This window comes from Penicilliopsis zonata (assembly GCF_001890105.1).
Source record: "Penicilliopsis zonata CBS 506.65 unplaced genomic scaffold ASPZOscaffold_13, whole genome shotgun sequence".
Taxonomy (NCBI): Eukaryota; Fungi; Ascomycota; class Eurotiomycetes; order Eurotiales; family Aspergillaceae; genus Penicilliopsis; species Penicilliopsis zonata.
In genome coordinates, this window is record NW_019208922.1 from 416791 (window position 1) to 434050 (window position 17260).

General features: G+C 51.9%; 6 protein-coding genes across 6 annotated transcripts in view; 3 read left to right on the forward strand and 3 right to left on the reverse strand.

The window, feature by feature from the left end:
- ASPZODRAFT_71158 (hypothetical protein) overlaps positions 1-574 on the reverse strand; it is a gene marked incomplete at both ends in the record, with an annotated part of 1809 nt that extends 1235 nt beyond the window's left edge. The window contains one exon of the mRNA XM_022729726.1: positions 45-574. Within this exon, the coding sequence (XP_022579184.1) occupies positions 45-574 (530 nt within the window). The remainder of the gene's footprint in view (positions 1-44) is intronic.
- A 674-nt stretch (positions 575-1248) lies between these two features.
- ASPZODRAFT_153575 (hypothetical protein) lies at positions 1249-2782 on the reverse strand (the record flags this gene model as incomplete). The annotated part of the gene is made up of 2 exons (XM_022725989.1): positions 1249-1815; positions 1880-2782. The coding sequence occupies 2 exons, from the start codon at positions 2780-2782 to the stop codon at positions 1249-1251; spliced, it is 1470 nt and encodes a 489-aa protein (XP_022579185.1).
- Positions 2783-3384: 602 nt separating this feature from the next.
- On the forward strand, positions 3385-8138 carry ASPZODRAFT_144635 (hypothetical protein; the record flags this gene model as incomplete). The annotated part of the gene is made up of 5 exons (XM_022725027.1): positions 3385-3428; positions 3512-3658; positions 3758-6687; positions 6756-6913; positions 6969-8138. The coding sequence occupies 5 exons, from the start codon at positions 3385-3387 to the stop codon at positions 8136-8138; spliced, it is 4449 nt and encodes a 1482-aa protein (XP_022579186.1).
- A 690-nt stretch (positions 8139-8828) lies between these two features.
- On the forward strand, positions 8829-10678 carry ASPZODRAFT_134762 (hypothetical protein). The gene has a single exon (XM_022723626.1). The coding sequence runs from the start codon at positions 8957-8959 to the stop codon at positions 10532-10534; it is 1578 nt and encodes a 525-aa protein (XP_022579187.1). The 5' UTR covers positions 8829-8956; the 3' UTR covers positions 10535-10678.
- Positions 10679-10857: 179 nt separating this feature from the next.
- On the reverse strand, positions 10858-13891 carry ASPZODRAFT_144637 (hypothetical protein; the record flags this gene model as incomplete). Its single annotated transcript, XM_022725028.1, has 3 exons — positions 10858-13577; positions 13637-13664; positions 13718-13891. The coding sequence occupies 3 exons, from the start codon at positions 13889-13891 to the stop codon at positions 10858-10860; spliced, it is 2922 nt and encodes a 973-aa protein (XP_022579188.1).
- Positions 13892-14842: 951 nt separating this feature from the next.
- Positions 14843-17256, forward strand: ASPZODRAFT_144638 (hypothetical protein; the record flags this gene model as incomplete). The annotated part of the gene is made up of 3 exons (XM_022725029.1): positions 14843-15013; positions 15075-15350; positions 15406-17256. 3 exons carry the CDS (start codon positions 14843-14845, stop codon positions 17254-17256), a joined length of 2298 nt encoding a protein of 765 aa, XP_022579189.1.
- Positions 17257-17260: the final 4 nt, after the last annotated feature.

A 17260-nucleotide genomic window follows, 5' to 3' on the forward strand; every position in this document is an offset into this window, starting at 1 on the left:
GGTTCTGCCCGAAGGATTTTCCTATCTTCCGTAGCACCACTTACGAAACATGTCTCAGCAGTCTGTATGTTCCTGTGCATCCATCGCGTTCGCAAGGCGGGTCGACCTCCTTCTCACTCTTGAAACTCTTGAAGCATGTCGGCCGGGGACACTGAGGGCTATCACACTGGTAGATTTTGGCGTTGGCGTAGCCCAGCTTGATGGTAATGTTTCGCTCCTGCTCGTTTTTGAAGCGGACGGTCTGCACCTCAGAGATGGCCTTGACGACGGTCGACTTGCCGTGAGCGACGTGCCCGATGGTACCGATGTTGATCGTGGCCTGGCGCGCAATAATCTCAGGCGACAGTGGTGTCAATTTTGACCAGTCGAGCGTGGCCGGGTCTGGCTGTTCGGGCAGCTCCGGGCGCTTGGCCTGGGGCAGAGGCGGCACCGAGTTCTTCTTCATCGCCGACTTGAGGGGCTTCTCGTCCTGGTCGAGGGGTTCCTGGTCGTCAAAGTCATCGTGTCCGTTGGCGTCGAGCACGGGGGAGCCGGGCAGGGAGTCCTCGTCGGAAAAATCGCCGTTGGTAGCCATGATTGCGAGCTGATGGGCTCCTGCAGCAACGGTCGGATGGTGGGACGGTGGTGAGGGGTATAGAGCGGGTAGAAGGTGAGGTAGGCGGTGGTTTGGTTCTGGTGGTTTGAAATTTGTCGCTTGGGACGGAGGCGATATGATACCGCTCTGCCCAGTGGGGTTCTGATTTGTGCAGTGGAGTGTGGCCTGGTGGGCGAGGAGCCCTGAACAACTACTCGTTCCCTTTTGTATTGCTTCCCTATACGAAGTAAATTTTATTGTTGAAATACCGGTTTTTACCATGAACTAGCTTCTGTCTATCAGTCGGCATTGAAAAAATACTTTTTTTTTTCTCAATGTGCGGAAGATACAGCTGTCACCGCTCTGCTGGTTGATTAGGCGTAAATAATGAGTCATGAGCCGCGGGCAATGGTGAGAACCTCAAGATTATGACTGCAGCTCTTGAAATAAGTTTGGCCAATATCTTGCGAGTCTGAGGGGGACTTGTGTCTAAGGGGTTGTGGTGTACAGTAGGGCAACGAGGGGATAATAGTTCTATATCTGGCGGGGAGATCTCGACCATGTTACAAGACATAGGGGACAGATTGCTTGTTTAGTACGATGTACTTGATGGCAAGTTAGAGGAGGTCATCGGGTATATGAAAGGTGTATAAGTTATCAAAAAGTCCGAACATTTACTCGTCATCGCTCTCCTCGCTGGCGGATTCCTCAGCCTCGTCGCTCTCCAGCTCATCCTCAGAGAAATCCAGCGCCGATGGATCTTCAGGCGCCAGCATAACAAATGCCTTGAGGCAAGTAATCCGATTTCCCGTCTCATAAGAGTTCAGAAGCTTCCCGACCTGGGGTGTTTTGGTGGAGGCCTTCTTATCATGGAGTTCAGCTCCATCAAGCAACCACAGGCGAACAGTCCCATCGCTGCCTCCAGTGACGACGACGAACTCGTCCTTGTTAGATTCGGAAGGACTGTCAAGCTTGAGGATTTCGAAGTCTTTCACTCTTCCAGGAAGATCAGCCTGCTTGCCCCCAAGTGAGGCCACAGCTTCCGCGTAGGGAATAGGGGATTCGTCATCGTCTGCGGCTTTTTGCACTTTCTTTGTAGAGTAGAAGATGACGCGGCCATCTTCTGTAGAAACGGCAAGGAATCCAACTTTGTTTTCGGTGGACTGGCCAATATCAACGTATTTGATCTGGTGAATCTTGCTCCGAGGGCTTGGCAGGGCCCTACAGATGGGGATCGAGTCCTGGGGCGAGAGGTCAGACACCCGATCTCTTAATTGGTTTCACCTAAAACAAAAGGATACTTACTGTTCCAAATATCACGGCTCCCCACTCGAATGCCACGGCGAACTCATCACCCTCCGAATTCCACTCGATCTTCCTCCCTTCACCGGGGCTCCATTTCCCTTCTTTGACACTCTGCAGGATTTCTTTGCTGAAGTTCAGTACACCGGCTTTCTTTCCTGTCACCAAGTTCCAGAGTCTCATGCATTTCTCTCCTCGACCGACGGTTAGCATGAGCTTCATGCTAGGATGCACTGCAAAGTCGTTGACGCCAGCTGGGGAACCGCCAGGAGGCGCAGTGTCTCCGCTGGGTCTCCCCTGGACCTTTGGACGAGGTGCCTTGATGGTGGACACCACGGTCCAGTCGCGCGTTTTCGTGACTGAGATGGTATTGTCCTCTGCCGCTGCCAACAGCTTTGACCGCGAAGGAAAGTGCAGGGCGCAGATGTTCGCGGAATGATGCAGCAAGGAGCCTAGCTCCCGATTCTTAGGGTTCTCGAGGATCTTATTCCCTGCCAGGGTTGGCACAGTGGGATAGCTGTCGTTCGTTGCCACAGGCGAGGCGGACAGGGAGTATAAGTTGATGCGTTCGTCCGTACCACCGCTGGCTAGAATCACCTTCTGCGGTTCTGATGTCTCGGTCTTGGACAGCGGGGACACCGCAAGACAACGGATTGCAGAGGCATGGGCTTCGAATAGGAAGGTATCAACGAATTGCACAGAAGATGGCAGTTCCTTGGCATTGGATGGGATCGCCGCCGTGAAGCCGTGAAGCACTCGTTCGTAAGAGCCAGTCACGATCTGAACTGTTGTTTCGGGGCCATCATTGGGAGGTAATTCTACCTTTGCCGCAGTCTTGACAACCTTGGTCGGTACGCCCGCCTTCTGCGCCTCCTTGGAAGCGTCGTCTCGCTTGCGTTTCGCCATTCTGCTACTGTGCTGCTTGAAAGGCTCGTTCTTCCAGAACCTGCTCCATCAGGGAACTTTTTTTCCGTACGGCGAAGCCTGTTATCGTCACATGACCTCTCCCGATAGGCTATAGCTACTCCCGGCTCCGTATTAGCGTCACGTCTTGTTTCTGCCTTTCTGCCTGAGGCGCGCGATGACCATTCCTAACTGGGACGCATTCCACGGTTCCCGCTGCGTCAGGCAAGGGGAAGCAGGAATTTTTTTCTGGCCTGAGGCGCCGTTCATTCCCTGCCCTAACACTCCTGGCCGTGGCTGTAGACTCGCTGTGCTGCCCTGCTCCCTATCTGACTCTGGCTGAACCCCCCTCTAACACTGCGCGCGCTGCACCCGGCGTCTCCCACCCCCATCACCAACGCCGTAACCCGTGCTACCCGCGAAAAGTCTCAACCCAAATCCCTTCAAGAGAAATCCTCGCGTCTCGCCTTCTACGTATCAGAACACCGCAACCCTCATCCTTTTCATCACTTCTGAGCGATTTTTTCCATCTGGATGACTTCGCTCCAACCACTCGCCTCATTTTTAGCGCGTTAATCGGATGTTGTGTTCTTTAAATAGACTCAATGCTCCGCGACGAGCTACTCCGATTCAAGAACGATGAGATCGTGTAAGTTATTATTTATTTTTTGCAGTTAATTTTATAATGCAGCAATAGGCGATATGAAATTATCGCTGACCATAATTTTTTAGCCGTTGTTTGCAGTCGCGAAAGCGCAAATTGAGCGAGCTTTACTTTGCGACCGTAGGCTTCGCCGCGGGCGCGACCGATGATGCTGCAGCGGATTCCCTGTATCGACAAAAAGAACAGGACTTCCTCAACGCCAACGATCTCTCCAAGTAGGTTATGCTTTGATAATTTGCCTTGCAGTGTCATTATTATTTTCTTATTTAATCCATTCATTTAATATGTATCTTCTAATATCATGGAACTATCAGAGGTCGTCTTTTCAACGAAGCGACCCTCCCGCCTTTACCAAACTATGTCGCCCTTATCCCTCACCCCCCAAGAAATGATGCAGTCATCAAAGCACCTGACCAAGGATTTGAGAAGAGCGTCGCTGCTATTGATTCTATCTCTCAGCCTGACCTTACCGTCTCTGCTCCACCGATCACGACCGCAGCTTTGATCCAGGATGGGACGCCAGACAAAGAAACAGTTCGTGATGGAATCTCTGAAACGTCAAAGATCAAGCCTTCGCCTCAAGCCCCCGCGCCTTTGAGCTCCCAGGAGGTGTCGCCAGACTTGCCCAAAGGAGTCCCATCTGTTGTCCAGCCCGTTCGCTCACCGAGCCCTGTGCCAAAGGCAAATATCGGCGCACCAGGTACTCCCCGCAGCAGCCAGGATCAAGAACCTGCGACAGTTACCGTATCCCCGAGCCGTGCGAGATCGAAGGCTATCGCCGCTATTCCTCCGCTCGACACTGGCGAGCTGGTGCCTTCCCAAAAGAAGCATGATAAGCGCCCGTCTCTCGTTGTTGGGGCCCACAACTTTTCCGAGCAGCCTCTCTCTCCTGCCTCGTCTGTTGGACCTTATTCCAACAATACGCCTGGCCCGATCGCGGCATCTCCGGACACAAGCCTGGCCGAGGAAGCAAGCGAATCGGTGGGAAAAATTGAGCCTCCTAGTCCGCAGACTCGTCGGCCGGTACCTCCTTCACAAAGCTTGGCTCCCTCGACACCTGATGAACAGCTTCGATTGGAGGAAGCACAGTCTTTGCAGCAGAACGGTGTCTTAGCATCGGCACAGGAGCTGAGTGACATTACTTATGATGCTCCTCCTGCTGCTTCTCCAAGGAGAGCATCTATCAGCCCTACAGCAGTCGTCGATGATGGCAAAATGGGTGTTGTTGAGGAACCTGCTATCTCACCCACAACTTCTGCCGTCAAGGAACCAGAGCAAAATCACACGGCCGAACCGACTCCGTTAGTTGCTCCGGTCCAAGCTGCGCCTACTCCAGAGGTTCCTTCATCCTTGCCACCTAGCGGGGTCACCAGAAAATCTCAGCCAACCTTACCAACTCAACCTGAAAGGATGACAACGAGAGTGTCATCTGGTGCTATCCGCCACAAGTCTGTGTCCGAGATTCTCGGGGAAGCGCCGAAAACGCCAACAATCCATGTTGATAAAAGCCTCGCGGACAGGTCGACAAACTTGACTCGTAATGGCTCTTTGGACTTACTTTCACCGCAAGCTACAAGCCCATCACCCGACTCGGCTGTCAAGCTACGGCTAAAAGATGGGAAGGGCCGAGACAAGGACAGAAGCAAGCTTTCAGCCGTTGTTTTCCCTCGGCAGCCTACTGAGAAGCCTGACAACATGGACTTGGTCCGTCAGAATGCCGGAGATGTAGTGTTACGGCTGAATGAGGAGCAGGACTATCTCTTCACTCTGTTCCAGAACAAGGCTTATACCCCTCCTCGAGGCACAAGTCTCAGTACGCTTCTTGCCTCAGCTCACAAGACACTTACTTCGAGTAATCACTTGCTTGAATATCAGGAGCAAATGGACTGTCGAACGCTCCGACGAATATATGCCCTTCAAAATGCCAATCGATGGCCCTTGCGCCAATTGAAGCGTTCAGCTGAGCCATCCCGGCAAGGTTCACATTGGGATGTCCTTTTGGACCACATGAAATGGATGCGCACAGACTTCCGCGAAGAGCGCAAATGGAAATATGCAGCAGCAAAAAGTTGCGCAGACTGGTGTGCTGAATACGTCAATAGTGATCCCCAACACCGAACATCGCTTCGCGTACGGGTCCGCCGGATAACGGAGCTGAAACCCCAGCAGAGCGACAGCAATGAATCGAGCATGTATACCCCTGAGGAGTTGAGCGATGAGGTTATTGTGGTCTCTCATCCCACGCCGGACCTTGTACCTTCTGGGGAAACCGACTCGGTCAGCGACGGGTTCAATGACGAACCTCATGTCATTCATGACACAGTTGCGCCCGCCGCTATCTTCTCACTAGGATCAGATGAGTTCACATTCTCTCTTGATCTAACTCCTGCAGCTGAGAAGCTCTTGGATGAACTCCCCATTTATGCTCCGGTTCAAATCGAACCAGCAACCCAACTGCCCTTGTTCAAAACGCTCCCGGACTTCCATTGGAAGGCAGAAGTGCTACCCGTGTCAAAGTATGCCTTCGGCAGAATTCGTTTCCACGATGACGAGCCTGTTCGGAAACGTAGCAGATACGACTACTCCCAGTATGAACCCGAGCGGGAACATCGCTTGGTCGAACTTGAACCCGAACAAACAAACGTGGCCTTGTTCCGACCTGAAAACAAGCCCATACGGGATCGAATTCATCCGGGACACACGTTCAGGCCACCGACAGAACACCCGATGCCCTCAGTGGGATTCTTCGAATCGCGTCAGTCATCGCAGTGGACGTATTCTGAAGATGATGAACTTCGTCGCCTTGTCAAGGAGTACTCATACAACTGGTCTCTAATCTCCAGTTGCCTTACACCATCTTCACTGTTCACCTCCGGAGCAGAGAGGCGTACTCCCTGGGAATGTTTTGAGCGATGGATCGGGTTGGAAGGACTTCCAGCGGACATGTCGAAGACACAGTATTTCCGGGCTTACAGCCAGAGGCTTGAAACGGCCCAGAGGACTGTTTTGGCGCAACAACAGGCTGCCCAGCAGCAACAGCAGCAGCAGCAGCAACAACAACAACAACAGCAACAGCAACAGTCGCAGCAAGGGAACAACTCACAGGTCCAGCCTCCAGTGCGTCGCAGAACGACGCAACCGGTTCGCGTCGACCGGCGAAGATCATCCAAACACTTGGCATTGCTGGATGCTATGCGTAAGCTGGCAAAAAAGCGCGAGACTATTTTGCAAAAGCAGCAGCACGGTAAGTGTCGCTACTGCATAACAATTATTTTAGTCTGCCATGAATGAATTGAAGGCTAATCCTCATAGCGTCGCACCTAGCTTCCCTGAGGAAGGTGAACGAGGCTAATCAGCCAAAACCACCTATCTCATCTCCAGCCGAATTCAGTCGCCTTAAGTATGACCGGGAATTGAAGCTGCAGGAGAGGCAAGAACAGTACCGACAGCAGATGATCGCCCAGCAAAGAGTACTATCTACCCATGACGAGTTGAACCCAGTCTTCTAGCTAACAAATTTCATAGGCCAACTTGGCAGCACAACGCGCCGGTCAAATACCGAACCAACAGCCAATGATGAATGCTCAACCTGGGCGGGCTCCGAATGGCTTGCCTCACAATCCTGCAAACCCGGGCATGCCCAGTGGTAACTCAAATGGTATCCAAGCTGCAGTGCCTCCGAATGTCGGCGTTGCCCAGGGCCGGCCACAGTCCATGCAAGGCATGCCCACGAGTGGTCCTGTTAACGGGCCGATGCCCTCGAATGCAATGGCCATGAAGATGATGCCCCAGGCCGCTGTCCAACAAGCCGCTGGGGTGAGGCCGGGAGTACCGATGCAAGCATCTCCTGATAATGCGCGTGTCATTCGGGAAGCAAATCGCCTCCAAGAGCAACAGCGCATGTTACAATCGCGTCAGCAGCAACAACAGCAACACCCATCGCAGCAGCAGCAGCAGCAGCAGCAGCAGCAGCAGCAGCAACCTCATCCGCAGCCATCTCAAAACGCACAGCAGCAGTTCCACGGCCAACAGCAATTTGCTGCGCAGGGATCTCATTCGCCGAATGTCAACAACATCCCCAATGTCAACGGGGCGGCGAACAACCCTGCGATGATGACCGCTCTTCAGGCAGCTGGGGGCATGCAGAGCCCGTCTTTCCATAACACAACTCCGCAGGGTGTCTCGACGCCTTCACCAAGGATGGCTCAACCCAACGGCCTTCCGAGCAGCGTGACGCCGACGATCAACAGCCTCCAGGCCCAGCTTCAACGCGCGAACCCCAACATGCCTCCAGAACAAGTGACGAAGCTGGCTGCTGACCGATACCATCAACTCCAGCAGCAACGCATGACCCAAGCAGCCATGAATGCTGCGGCGGGCAACATCAATGCTGTCCAAGCGAACTACCAGGTACCCCATGACGCAAACTTCCAGGCTTCCACCCAACCTGCTATGGCCAACAGCCCTCCGTCGATGCAAGTCCCGCAAGCTCAGGGGTTCTCGCCCATGATGCGTGTCCCGCAAAACGTCCAGCAGAACCGGGTGGTCGTCACGAGCTCCCCTGCCATGAACGGCGCAGTCCCTCAGCAGTCCCGGAGTGCAACTCCCCAGGCACAGAGAAGCGGCGGTTCCCAAACAGGGCCGGGTTCCAGCAAGAGCCCTCGTCCTCCACAGGCGCAAACCGCTGGCAGTTAAGCTGAAAGTCTCGAAACCTATCGAGCCCATTGGACCTAATATCATTTACCTCATCCAGCCCCTTTTTCTCCCCTTTAGCGCTCCTCCCTTCGTTTGTACATAATTATCCCCAAACAACCTTTCTATTATCTGTTTTATTGACCTTTACCAGTTCCCCTGCTGATGAGATGCAATGTAACGCCACCCAAACCTACGCATCTAACACGTCTTTTCTTTCCCCCCTTTGCCTACCCTCCGCACCTCTTATCGCCGTTTCCTTCTTCTCTCCCCACCCGCAACCTACACACACACACACACACACCATACACACGTTTCCTGACTATGCTTCTGGAGTGCTATTGCCTTTGCGAATGATTTTCGCCTACATCTCTATGCGAGTTTCGAGCAGCGGTTGTTTGTCCTGTACTATTAGTTTCGATGAAGATGAATGGGGGGGGGACCTAGGATGGATTGTATTCGATAGCTATTACTCTTGAAAGGCCCAAGGAATAAAACACAGAGTGCGAACTCACAACACTTTTGAATTCTCTTCTGTGTATACTTATAAAGTACAATAATAATAGTAGTTATTTAAGAAATAATAGCCTAGTCGATTGATAAATAGAAGCAATAGCTACCCAGAACAACCTTATCAACTGTTAGTTAGACGCGCGCTTATCAACTTTCTTTGCCACCTGCCCTGCCCGCCTCTGCTTTTATAGCTACAATAGATTTCATCCTCTGAAAAGCACAGTTATCATTTAACCTGATGTACTTATTATAGTTTATTTATTTCTCAAAACCTGCCCTCGATACTCATATGCAGATGTTGACAAGCGATGTCTTCATCTAAGAACTCCTTCTCGACGAAGAAAACGACATTCAATTTCCAGTCGTCTGCAAAAGGGTCGGATCTCAGCCGTCAAACTCTCCCACGACGACCACACGAACTGCACCATGGCGATGAATCAGACGAAGAGGAAACAGAGCCTACCCACGAGGCTGTGACGGGGTTCGATTCCCTTGCTGGCGGTGCCATTCCTGCCAACGGGATCGAGGAGAAGCGCGAGCTGGTTATCCCCGTGACGAGCACCAATAATTGGCGGAACCGGGCTGGAGCGAATGTCCGCAACAGGCCGAGAGGGAAGAATCTCCTCCCGAAAGAGGTGCAGGCCCAGCAGGAAGCAGAGAGGAACGGGGCAGTTGCCGGTGGCGCCAAAGAGAACGAAATAGATCGGCCGGGTTTATCATACGGACTGGTATTTGCGCAGCCATCGGACCCAACGGCTGGGGAGCATGAGAAGGACGTGGACCAGCCGATGGGAGGAAGAGATGAGGAGAGACAACCGATCCCGCCGACAAGCGAAGAGCGCAAGCCACTCACTGAAGACGAGATCGCGCTGAAAGCTCTCATCAGGGAAAGCAAAGGAGAAACAGAGGGCCGATCCGATCTGGTGATCGAGTCTGTGGCTACGAAGGAGATCCACGGCGAAGAGGAAGACAGCAATCACACCGGCCGCTATGATGAGACGAATTCGTTCCGGGCAGATGTGGCTTCTCGCCCGGAATCGGCCAGTCTGGACGCTTACAATGCCATTCCGGTGGAGGAATTTGGCGCGGCGTTGCTTCGGGGTATGGGATGGAAGGAAGGGCAAGCCATCGGACGGGGTCAGTACAGCGCTGGAGCCCCCTCGGACCGGGCGAACAAGCCGCGTATTCCGGAGCGACGGCCAGGGTTTCTGGGCATAGGAGCCAAAGATATCTCTGGAGGGAAGGGGGCGGAAGCCGAGATCGGTGCGTGGGGGAAGGCCGCCATGCGCAAGTCGTCGAGGAAAAACGGCCAGCAAGATGGTCAGCCAAGTACAGAAGGCGTCTACATGCCTGTGATGATGAGGAACAAGAAGACAGGCGAGTTTCTCACAGAGGAGGAGCTTGCGGCACGCCGGAAGGAAGCTACAGAAAAGAAGAAAGATGACGATAGCTGGAAGGAGAGACGCGATCGCAATTTAGAGAGGAGTGGCCGCGACCACGACCGCGACAGAGATCGGGATCGGGATCGCGAATCTCGCCGGCGCGAGCACGATGGTGACGATAATAGAGAGTCCCGGAGGAATGGCTCTTCTCGGCGCGAGCGCAGTCTATCCTCGAGCAGCCGGCATCGACGGAGGAGATATGATGACGACGAGAAAGGGAAAGATAACCGTCACTACCGAGACCGAGATCGTGATTATGATCGTCGCGATCGGGACCGAGAACGTGACCGAGACCGTGACCGAGAGAGGGACAAGAGCAACAAGTACCGAGATGACGAACGTTACAGCTCACGCCATGCATCCTCTTCTTCAAGACATGGCCGTGACCGTGACCGGGACAGTGACCGTGATTCACACCGGAGGCGGAGAGAACAAGATAGATAGAAAATCTTAGAACTGTCCTGCCGTGTCGACGATGTTTAATTTGGGATGTTGCATCATGATACCCTGGTTCAAAAGTTGATAGAACGAAGTAGGATGAATGAATTGTATGGCACTGTTTAGTCAAATATATATATGGTGCTTCGACCCGAATAAGAGTAAATATTGGGTAGTTACTAGTTAAGTAGTCTTTTGAGACTATACAGTGGATGGAAAATTTGCTTTTTAGATTCCTTCTACCCAGCGACGATGGTAATCGGTATTCCTCACGAAAAGCGCCAGTATATCAAAAAGTACAACAATAGCATTATCCTGTACACAAGCATTTATACTTTCTCTTCCCTTGCACCGAGCATGAGGACATCCTGGTCGGCATCAGAGCCCAGGTTCAACCCTCCCAGACCGACTCCACCGTCCATTTCGGCTAGAACCCATTCCACAAGGTAGCTCTCGTCCACAAGCTCCTCGACCCGACGGTAGTGTCTCTGTGTGTAAGATGCTAGTGCGTGCAGGATGTCTTTCATAGCGGCAGCGCTGTGGGCGTCTCTGGCCCGCTTCTTCAGACCCGAGGATGCGAGCTCGACAAACGTCGATGCAGGGTACATTCGGAATAATGCGAAGAGGATGCGCTGTGACACGCGTGAGGTGCGCGCATTGGTGTTCCAGTCACGGAGTCGAACGAGCAAAGCTCTGAGATTCTCTTGATCCAAGCTTTGGAGTACCTGGTCAATAGATGCGTTGCCGGTGAGACTAGCTTCCTTCAGAGGAGAATCTTCGGATGCTGCTTCATCAGCGCTGTCGATCGCAGATGTGAAGAGCGTCAGCAGGCGTCTCGGGTGGTTGAGCTGGAGGGCCAACGTGATGGCTTCGCGGTAGGCTCCCGCTCGAATATAGTTCTCCAGCTGTTGGTCTTGCTCGATGCGCTCAGCGTTGGCAGTGACGGTGGCAGTGTGTGTTGCTGAGGTAGTGTCGGTCCAGAAGGTGACCGTAGAGTCTGCGGACCCAGATGCCAAGGCGAACGGGCATGGTGAAGTTCGAGAAGATGAGGGTTTCACATCTCCGCGGGAGCCGGACGGCGTAGGACTGGCGAGGGCCCAAACTCGATCCTCATGGTTATCGAGTGTGGTTTCAAGCTCACCAGTATACGGTGACCAAATTTTCACCAGGCCATCGGCAGCAGCAGATGCAACAAGGGGTCGAGCTTGAGATGTCGCGGTTTGAGTCACTGCTCCCTCCATATCATCATCCTCGTTCGCATTGCTTGACAGCTCAGAAGGTGGCAGCCAGAGCACTTTAAGCACACTGTTACTGTGGCCTTCAAACGTGAGGAGACAACTGTAGTCCATCAAACTCCATATTTTAACTGTTTTATCACCTGAGCCAGTTACAATCAATCCTCTGCTGGTACTTGTACCGGAGTTCGAGGTGATGATGGGAGTGTCTTTCGGTGCGAACCGTACCGACCACACGCCTCTCTTGTGGCCGCGAAGAATGCCAGCCACGGAGCCGTCCTCTGTAGACCAGATCTTAACTGTACGATCTTGAGAAGCAGATGCAAAGAGGGTAGACGCAGGATTGACGTCAAGGGCGTTAATATCTTTTTCGTGAGCTTTTCGGGTGAAAATCGCCTTGGGTGTGTGTGGTTCAGATGACTTGAGGGATGTCAATTTGCCACAATCCCATCGTTTGATGGTACGATCTTGAGACCCGGTCAACATAAATGATGGGGGATGGCTCAAGGGATCTTTATATGCCGGAGTGCTCGGTGCCGGGGGTACCCGTGGAAGACTAATTGCTCCCAAAGACTCGGCATGGCCCTTGAAGATGGCGAAACAAGTATATGAGGCGTTCTGGGGATCAAGGCGCCATAGCCGTGCTGTATTATCCTTTGCACCTGTCGCCAGCCAATGACCGGACCAGTCTACATCAATGCAGATGATGATGTCGTCGTGGCCTTCTAGATGTGTCACATCCGCTCCGAAGAATCTATCTTTTCCTTGATCAGATGGTCCGTCTTCCGACTGGCCGATAGACACGACTCTAATGCTCTCAGTATTTGTTGCCAGAGCGAGCATTGACCGGTCAGGCCCGACGTATGCCAAATCAATAATTTCATCGTCGTTGCCGGATATCCTTCTGATGATTTCCAAAGGTTTGATCTTTAACCCAGGCTGTAATTGGGACAGAGTGTCCAGGTTGTGGACGCGGATAGTCTGATCAGCGTGAACGCTTAGTGCAAATGGCAGACCATGGGAGTATTGAATGGCTACAACAGCCTCAAACTCCGGGCCAGGTTCTTGGTCTTCGGTAACTTCGCTACCTCTGTTGCAATCCCACACTCGTAACTTGCCGTTCTCGCCACCGATCATGCAGAACCCGCTATCGGCGACGAAAGCAGCGGCTTCAACACTTTCCAAAACAGGGATGATCCTGCGCGTCTTCCAAGTCCGGACGTCCCAGACGATCACAGTCTTATCACGACTCGCAGAAAGCAGAGCATTTTCGGCTGCGGAGAAGGACAATGCTCTCACAACAGAGACATGCGAGTCCAGCGATGCGATGGATTTTCTCTTGGTCAGATCCCACACGCGAACCTTGCCTTCTTCGCTACCAGATGCTAATCGAAGACCGATGGTCGAAGAAGAAACGACAACGATATCATCGGCCATATCTTCATCCTCATCATCCAAGACTTTGCCCTTTGCCTTCTTCTTTTTCTTCTTGGGGTCGGCCTGGTCAAAGTCCTCCTGCGTATGGGTCTCAAAGAAGCAGAGTGCTGTCACCACGCCACCATGTCCATAGAATGTGTGCGTGGCATATCCACCTCTGATATCCCAGACTTTAATGGACCCATCTGCGCCTCCTGTTGCTAGAAGAGTCCCTGACGGATCGACTGCGGCTGTGACAACAGGCGCTGTATGGGGCTTGAGCGTTCGAACAAGTTCGGCTTCAACAGACTGCGCAAGGTCGTCAAAAGGCGGCAGAGTATAAATTCGCATAGACATGGACCGCGAACATATTATGGCGTGTGAGCCGGACGGCGTAACTAGGAGTTGATTTTAGTATGAGAAAAGAAAAAATGTAGAAACAACCAGGAAACCGTACTCGCTACAGTGGTGATCACCTCTCCATCCTTGAGATTTCAGATTAGCAACCTGAAGGAGGATATGCACGAGACAAGCTTACTCCGTCTAGCTGAGCCAGCTGGTCACCGGTCTCTAAATCAACGACCAAGGCATTTTCGCCCACAGAAGTCACCAGCAATCGGCCGCTGGCGTCAAGCGCAGTGCTACCTCCAGTGTAGATAGGACGAAGAGTTCGCGACGCCTCGAAGGTCGTCTTCACAATAGCTTTCGACATTTTTGGGATCAGGTCAATTTGCGCTATCACGGCAAGTCTATCGCGCCATTTCCCCCCCGGGCAAAAGTAATATCCAGAGTATCCCGATAAATAAAATCGCAGCGCTTCTCCCAGACGGCAACTTTTCGTTCATTTTTTTTTGAGATGTTTGTCTTGTTTGTCAAATTTGCGATAAAGCATGGTCCGTGCGTCCTAGCGCGACAAACGCGGTAAAGTGCGACTACTAAACCGTAAAGAGTATAGCTATAGACGAGCGCATGTCACGTGAGCAGATACTTGCCGCTTTCCCGCTTTCGCTGCCTTGAGAGGTACTCCGTAGGCCGTATAATTCATCAACATGCCATGTTAAGATGATCTGCGCTTTTCTGAATGCAAATCATTTACCTCTCGATAGCACCGATGGTTCAATAAACTCCGGATTCTGCCTTATCACTTGCCATATCGATGGTTCTCGGCCATAAGCTGACATAATGGGCCGGCAAGCTTATATGAATCGACTCGCTCTGGTAGGCACCATGTTCTTCTCGCTTCTTTTTCGGCTCCTGCCCCTTGAGGTTATGAATATGCCTCATAAATTTAGTAGATGCCATGTTTTTTTCTTTTTCTTGCCCTGATGTTTCCTCCTCGTGCAAGGTGCACTGGTATCAGGCGATGCCACGACACGGTATCAGACCGATGCCTGTAACTATGCGAATACTGTTATCTTCAGTTTACTACCTACACCCAATGGTTATCTGCTAGAATATAAAAAGCTGACCATATCTGAAGGGCCGGTCACCATATGAAGCCCCTGACCCTTCCGCAAGTCACTTGAACGCAGGCCAACGCGCTTGCAGTCTCCCTGCTGATGGCTATGTCCAGCAGTATGATGAGCGCGGTCACCCTGTAAATCCCGAGTCCAAGGGGTTTGGGAGAGAGCTCAGAAGAGCAAAAAATGACATCCTTTCCACTATGGGGATTGTAGTGAGCGGAGAGGATGGGAACTTGGGGGTGTCCAATGAGCAACAGAAGATCAATCAAATTGCTGCCGAAAATGACTATGGCCTCTTCATGGCGACTTTGGACCAGGTTCTAGTCTTTCTAGGGTCGTGGTGGACTTCTTCGCTCGCTGGTCGAGTTCAGGTAAGAAGGGCAGCGGCGATGATCTATTTAACAAGGCTAATTCTTCGTTTATTCAATACAGACGTTTAAAAGCTACACCAATGTGCCCATCATCAACATCATAAGATATGAGCGCACCGCTGTTGGAGTTCTGGGTTTTCATTTTGCCGGAATCCCAGCCTGGGCGATGTCGTCCTGCTTGTCGATATGCCGACATCATCCACTCGACAAACTAATCGTTACCACCCAGGACCAGCTTCTCCGCCATATAACCAACGAGTTCTTCTCTCGGATAATCAAATCGTCATTTTCGTTTGTACATTTCACGTATGACCCGGATGCGATTCGATCTTTCGAGGTATGAGCTGACTTGTTGTAGGACAAAGGGAGCCTTGTTACTCTTGTCGGTGCAGACATATATGCATTCTATCCTCCAGTCTATTCACCTAGTATCTCCGTATGCATTACCGGGCGTACGCTTCTTCCTTCCATTCAGCAGCACCTCCTTAATTCAGTTTCCGTCTATTCCACAAGTTCTCTCACTCGGCTCCCTAAGTGGGTTTGCGGCCAGCCTGTTGAGTTCTCCTGCTGCTTTGGTATATCTCTACTGCTATATACGACCGCTCATCGAAGTGCGGATCTACCGTCTAATACGTCGAAGACTGCCAAAACCAGATCGAGCTGATGATCTCTCATTACGTGTTGCATTCGAGAATGATCTCATCGATTGGATGGTGCCAACGTTGGGCCGTCGAGCAGAAGAAGAAAATCGTCGCACCCACCTCACATTAGCCGAGGATATTAAATATGAGCTCTGCACGTTTAAGAATTGGCTTCTCTCTTGGTTTGATCCGAAGGCTAGTTGGTCTTCAGGCTCTGATGACCGTTCCATCTCTAAACAGGAGAGAATAAAAATGCTACGGAACTGCATTGAGGAGTTGCAGGGTGAGATAATAGCCGCGCAAGCTAGGACTGAACTACTGGAGCAGCAACAAACTGGTGGCACAACTCTCCCCCAACAACAAGCTTCTTCATCTGGTCCAATCGAACAGATAGTCCCTACTTCGCCAGAATGGACACCTTCTACACCAACGCCAGCACCAGAGTCACTCTTCGACACACAAGTTCTATCAAACGAAGAAAATCGCATTTCTCAGTCCCCTGCTGAGATGAGCGGAGATTATTTTCAAGAAAGAGACTCACCAAGAAGAGCAAGATCTCATTCCTCTCCTGCTGCTCCAGTAGGACATTTGTCTAATATAGATACCCAACGAAATAACGAAGAGAATGAGCACTCACGAATCTCTCGCTCTAATACTCTGTTCTCTCAGCCTTCGTCTCCTGACACGTCTCCCCCAACATCGCCCCGAGTACGGGCATCATTGATCCACCAGAATTCAGATATCATCACGATGCAATTGGAATTGCTTTCAAACCGCAACCAGCAAAATCGAAACCAACAGAGCGAGCGACCTAGTGCTGCCGGTGAAGAACAAGGCCAGGTCTCGGTAACCACCGACCACGGTTCCATTACAGAATTACTGGATGCACTGCTTTCAACTCAGGAACAAAACCTCACACAACATCATTCTGATGTCGGCGACAGTGATGGCCTCTCCAGTCTGACAGCAGGGGTCTCTCCCACTTCAGCAGATCTTCCTCCGGTCCCCGTCCCTCAGCCCCAATCCCATACAATACCAGCTGAAGACACCATCTTTGAATCCCCAGTGGAAGTGCCGATTTCGAGTCTTGCAAACATACTTCCTGACGGAATCGAAGAACCACCGATTGACGACATAGAAAATCAAACTCCTGGCCCGACCTCTAGTCTTGAGAACCAACTCGATACCGAGTCTCGTCCTCCCATGTCCCACTCAAATGCTCATCGACGTTCTATCACCAGCCAGTCATCATCCCTTGCTCATCGAGTGACGATTCTCTCCTCCCACCCAGTTGACTCTCTCGCCTCGCATCTCGCATCCATGATTACAACAGCTCTGCTCTTTCCATTGGAATCTCTCTATCTTCGCTCGCTTGCACGGACTTACCTTTCATTAGCTGGGTCTTCTGTCGTTTTTCGCTCCGACGTTCGTGACCTAGGTGCTTGGTTCGGAGGTGGATCCCGGTCCGACATGGTGATGTACATGGGCAAGGTCTGCATGCTGGTTGGGATCCAAACTGCTGTAAATGCAGGCGTATGGGGTGTAGTTACCAGCCTAGCAATGAAGCTTGGTCGTGCACTATGTGGCTGGGGGACTTTTTGATTCC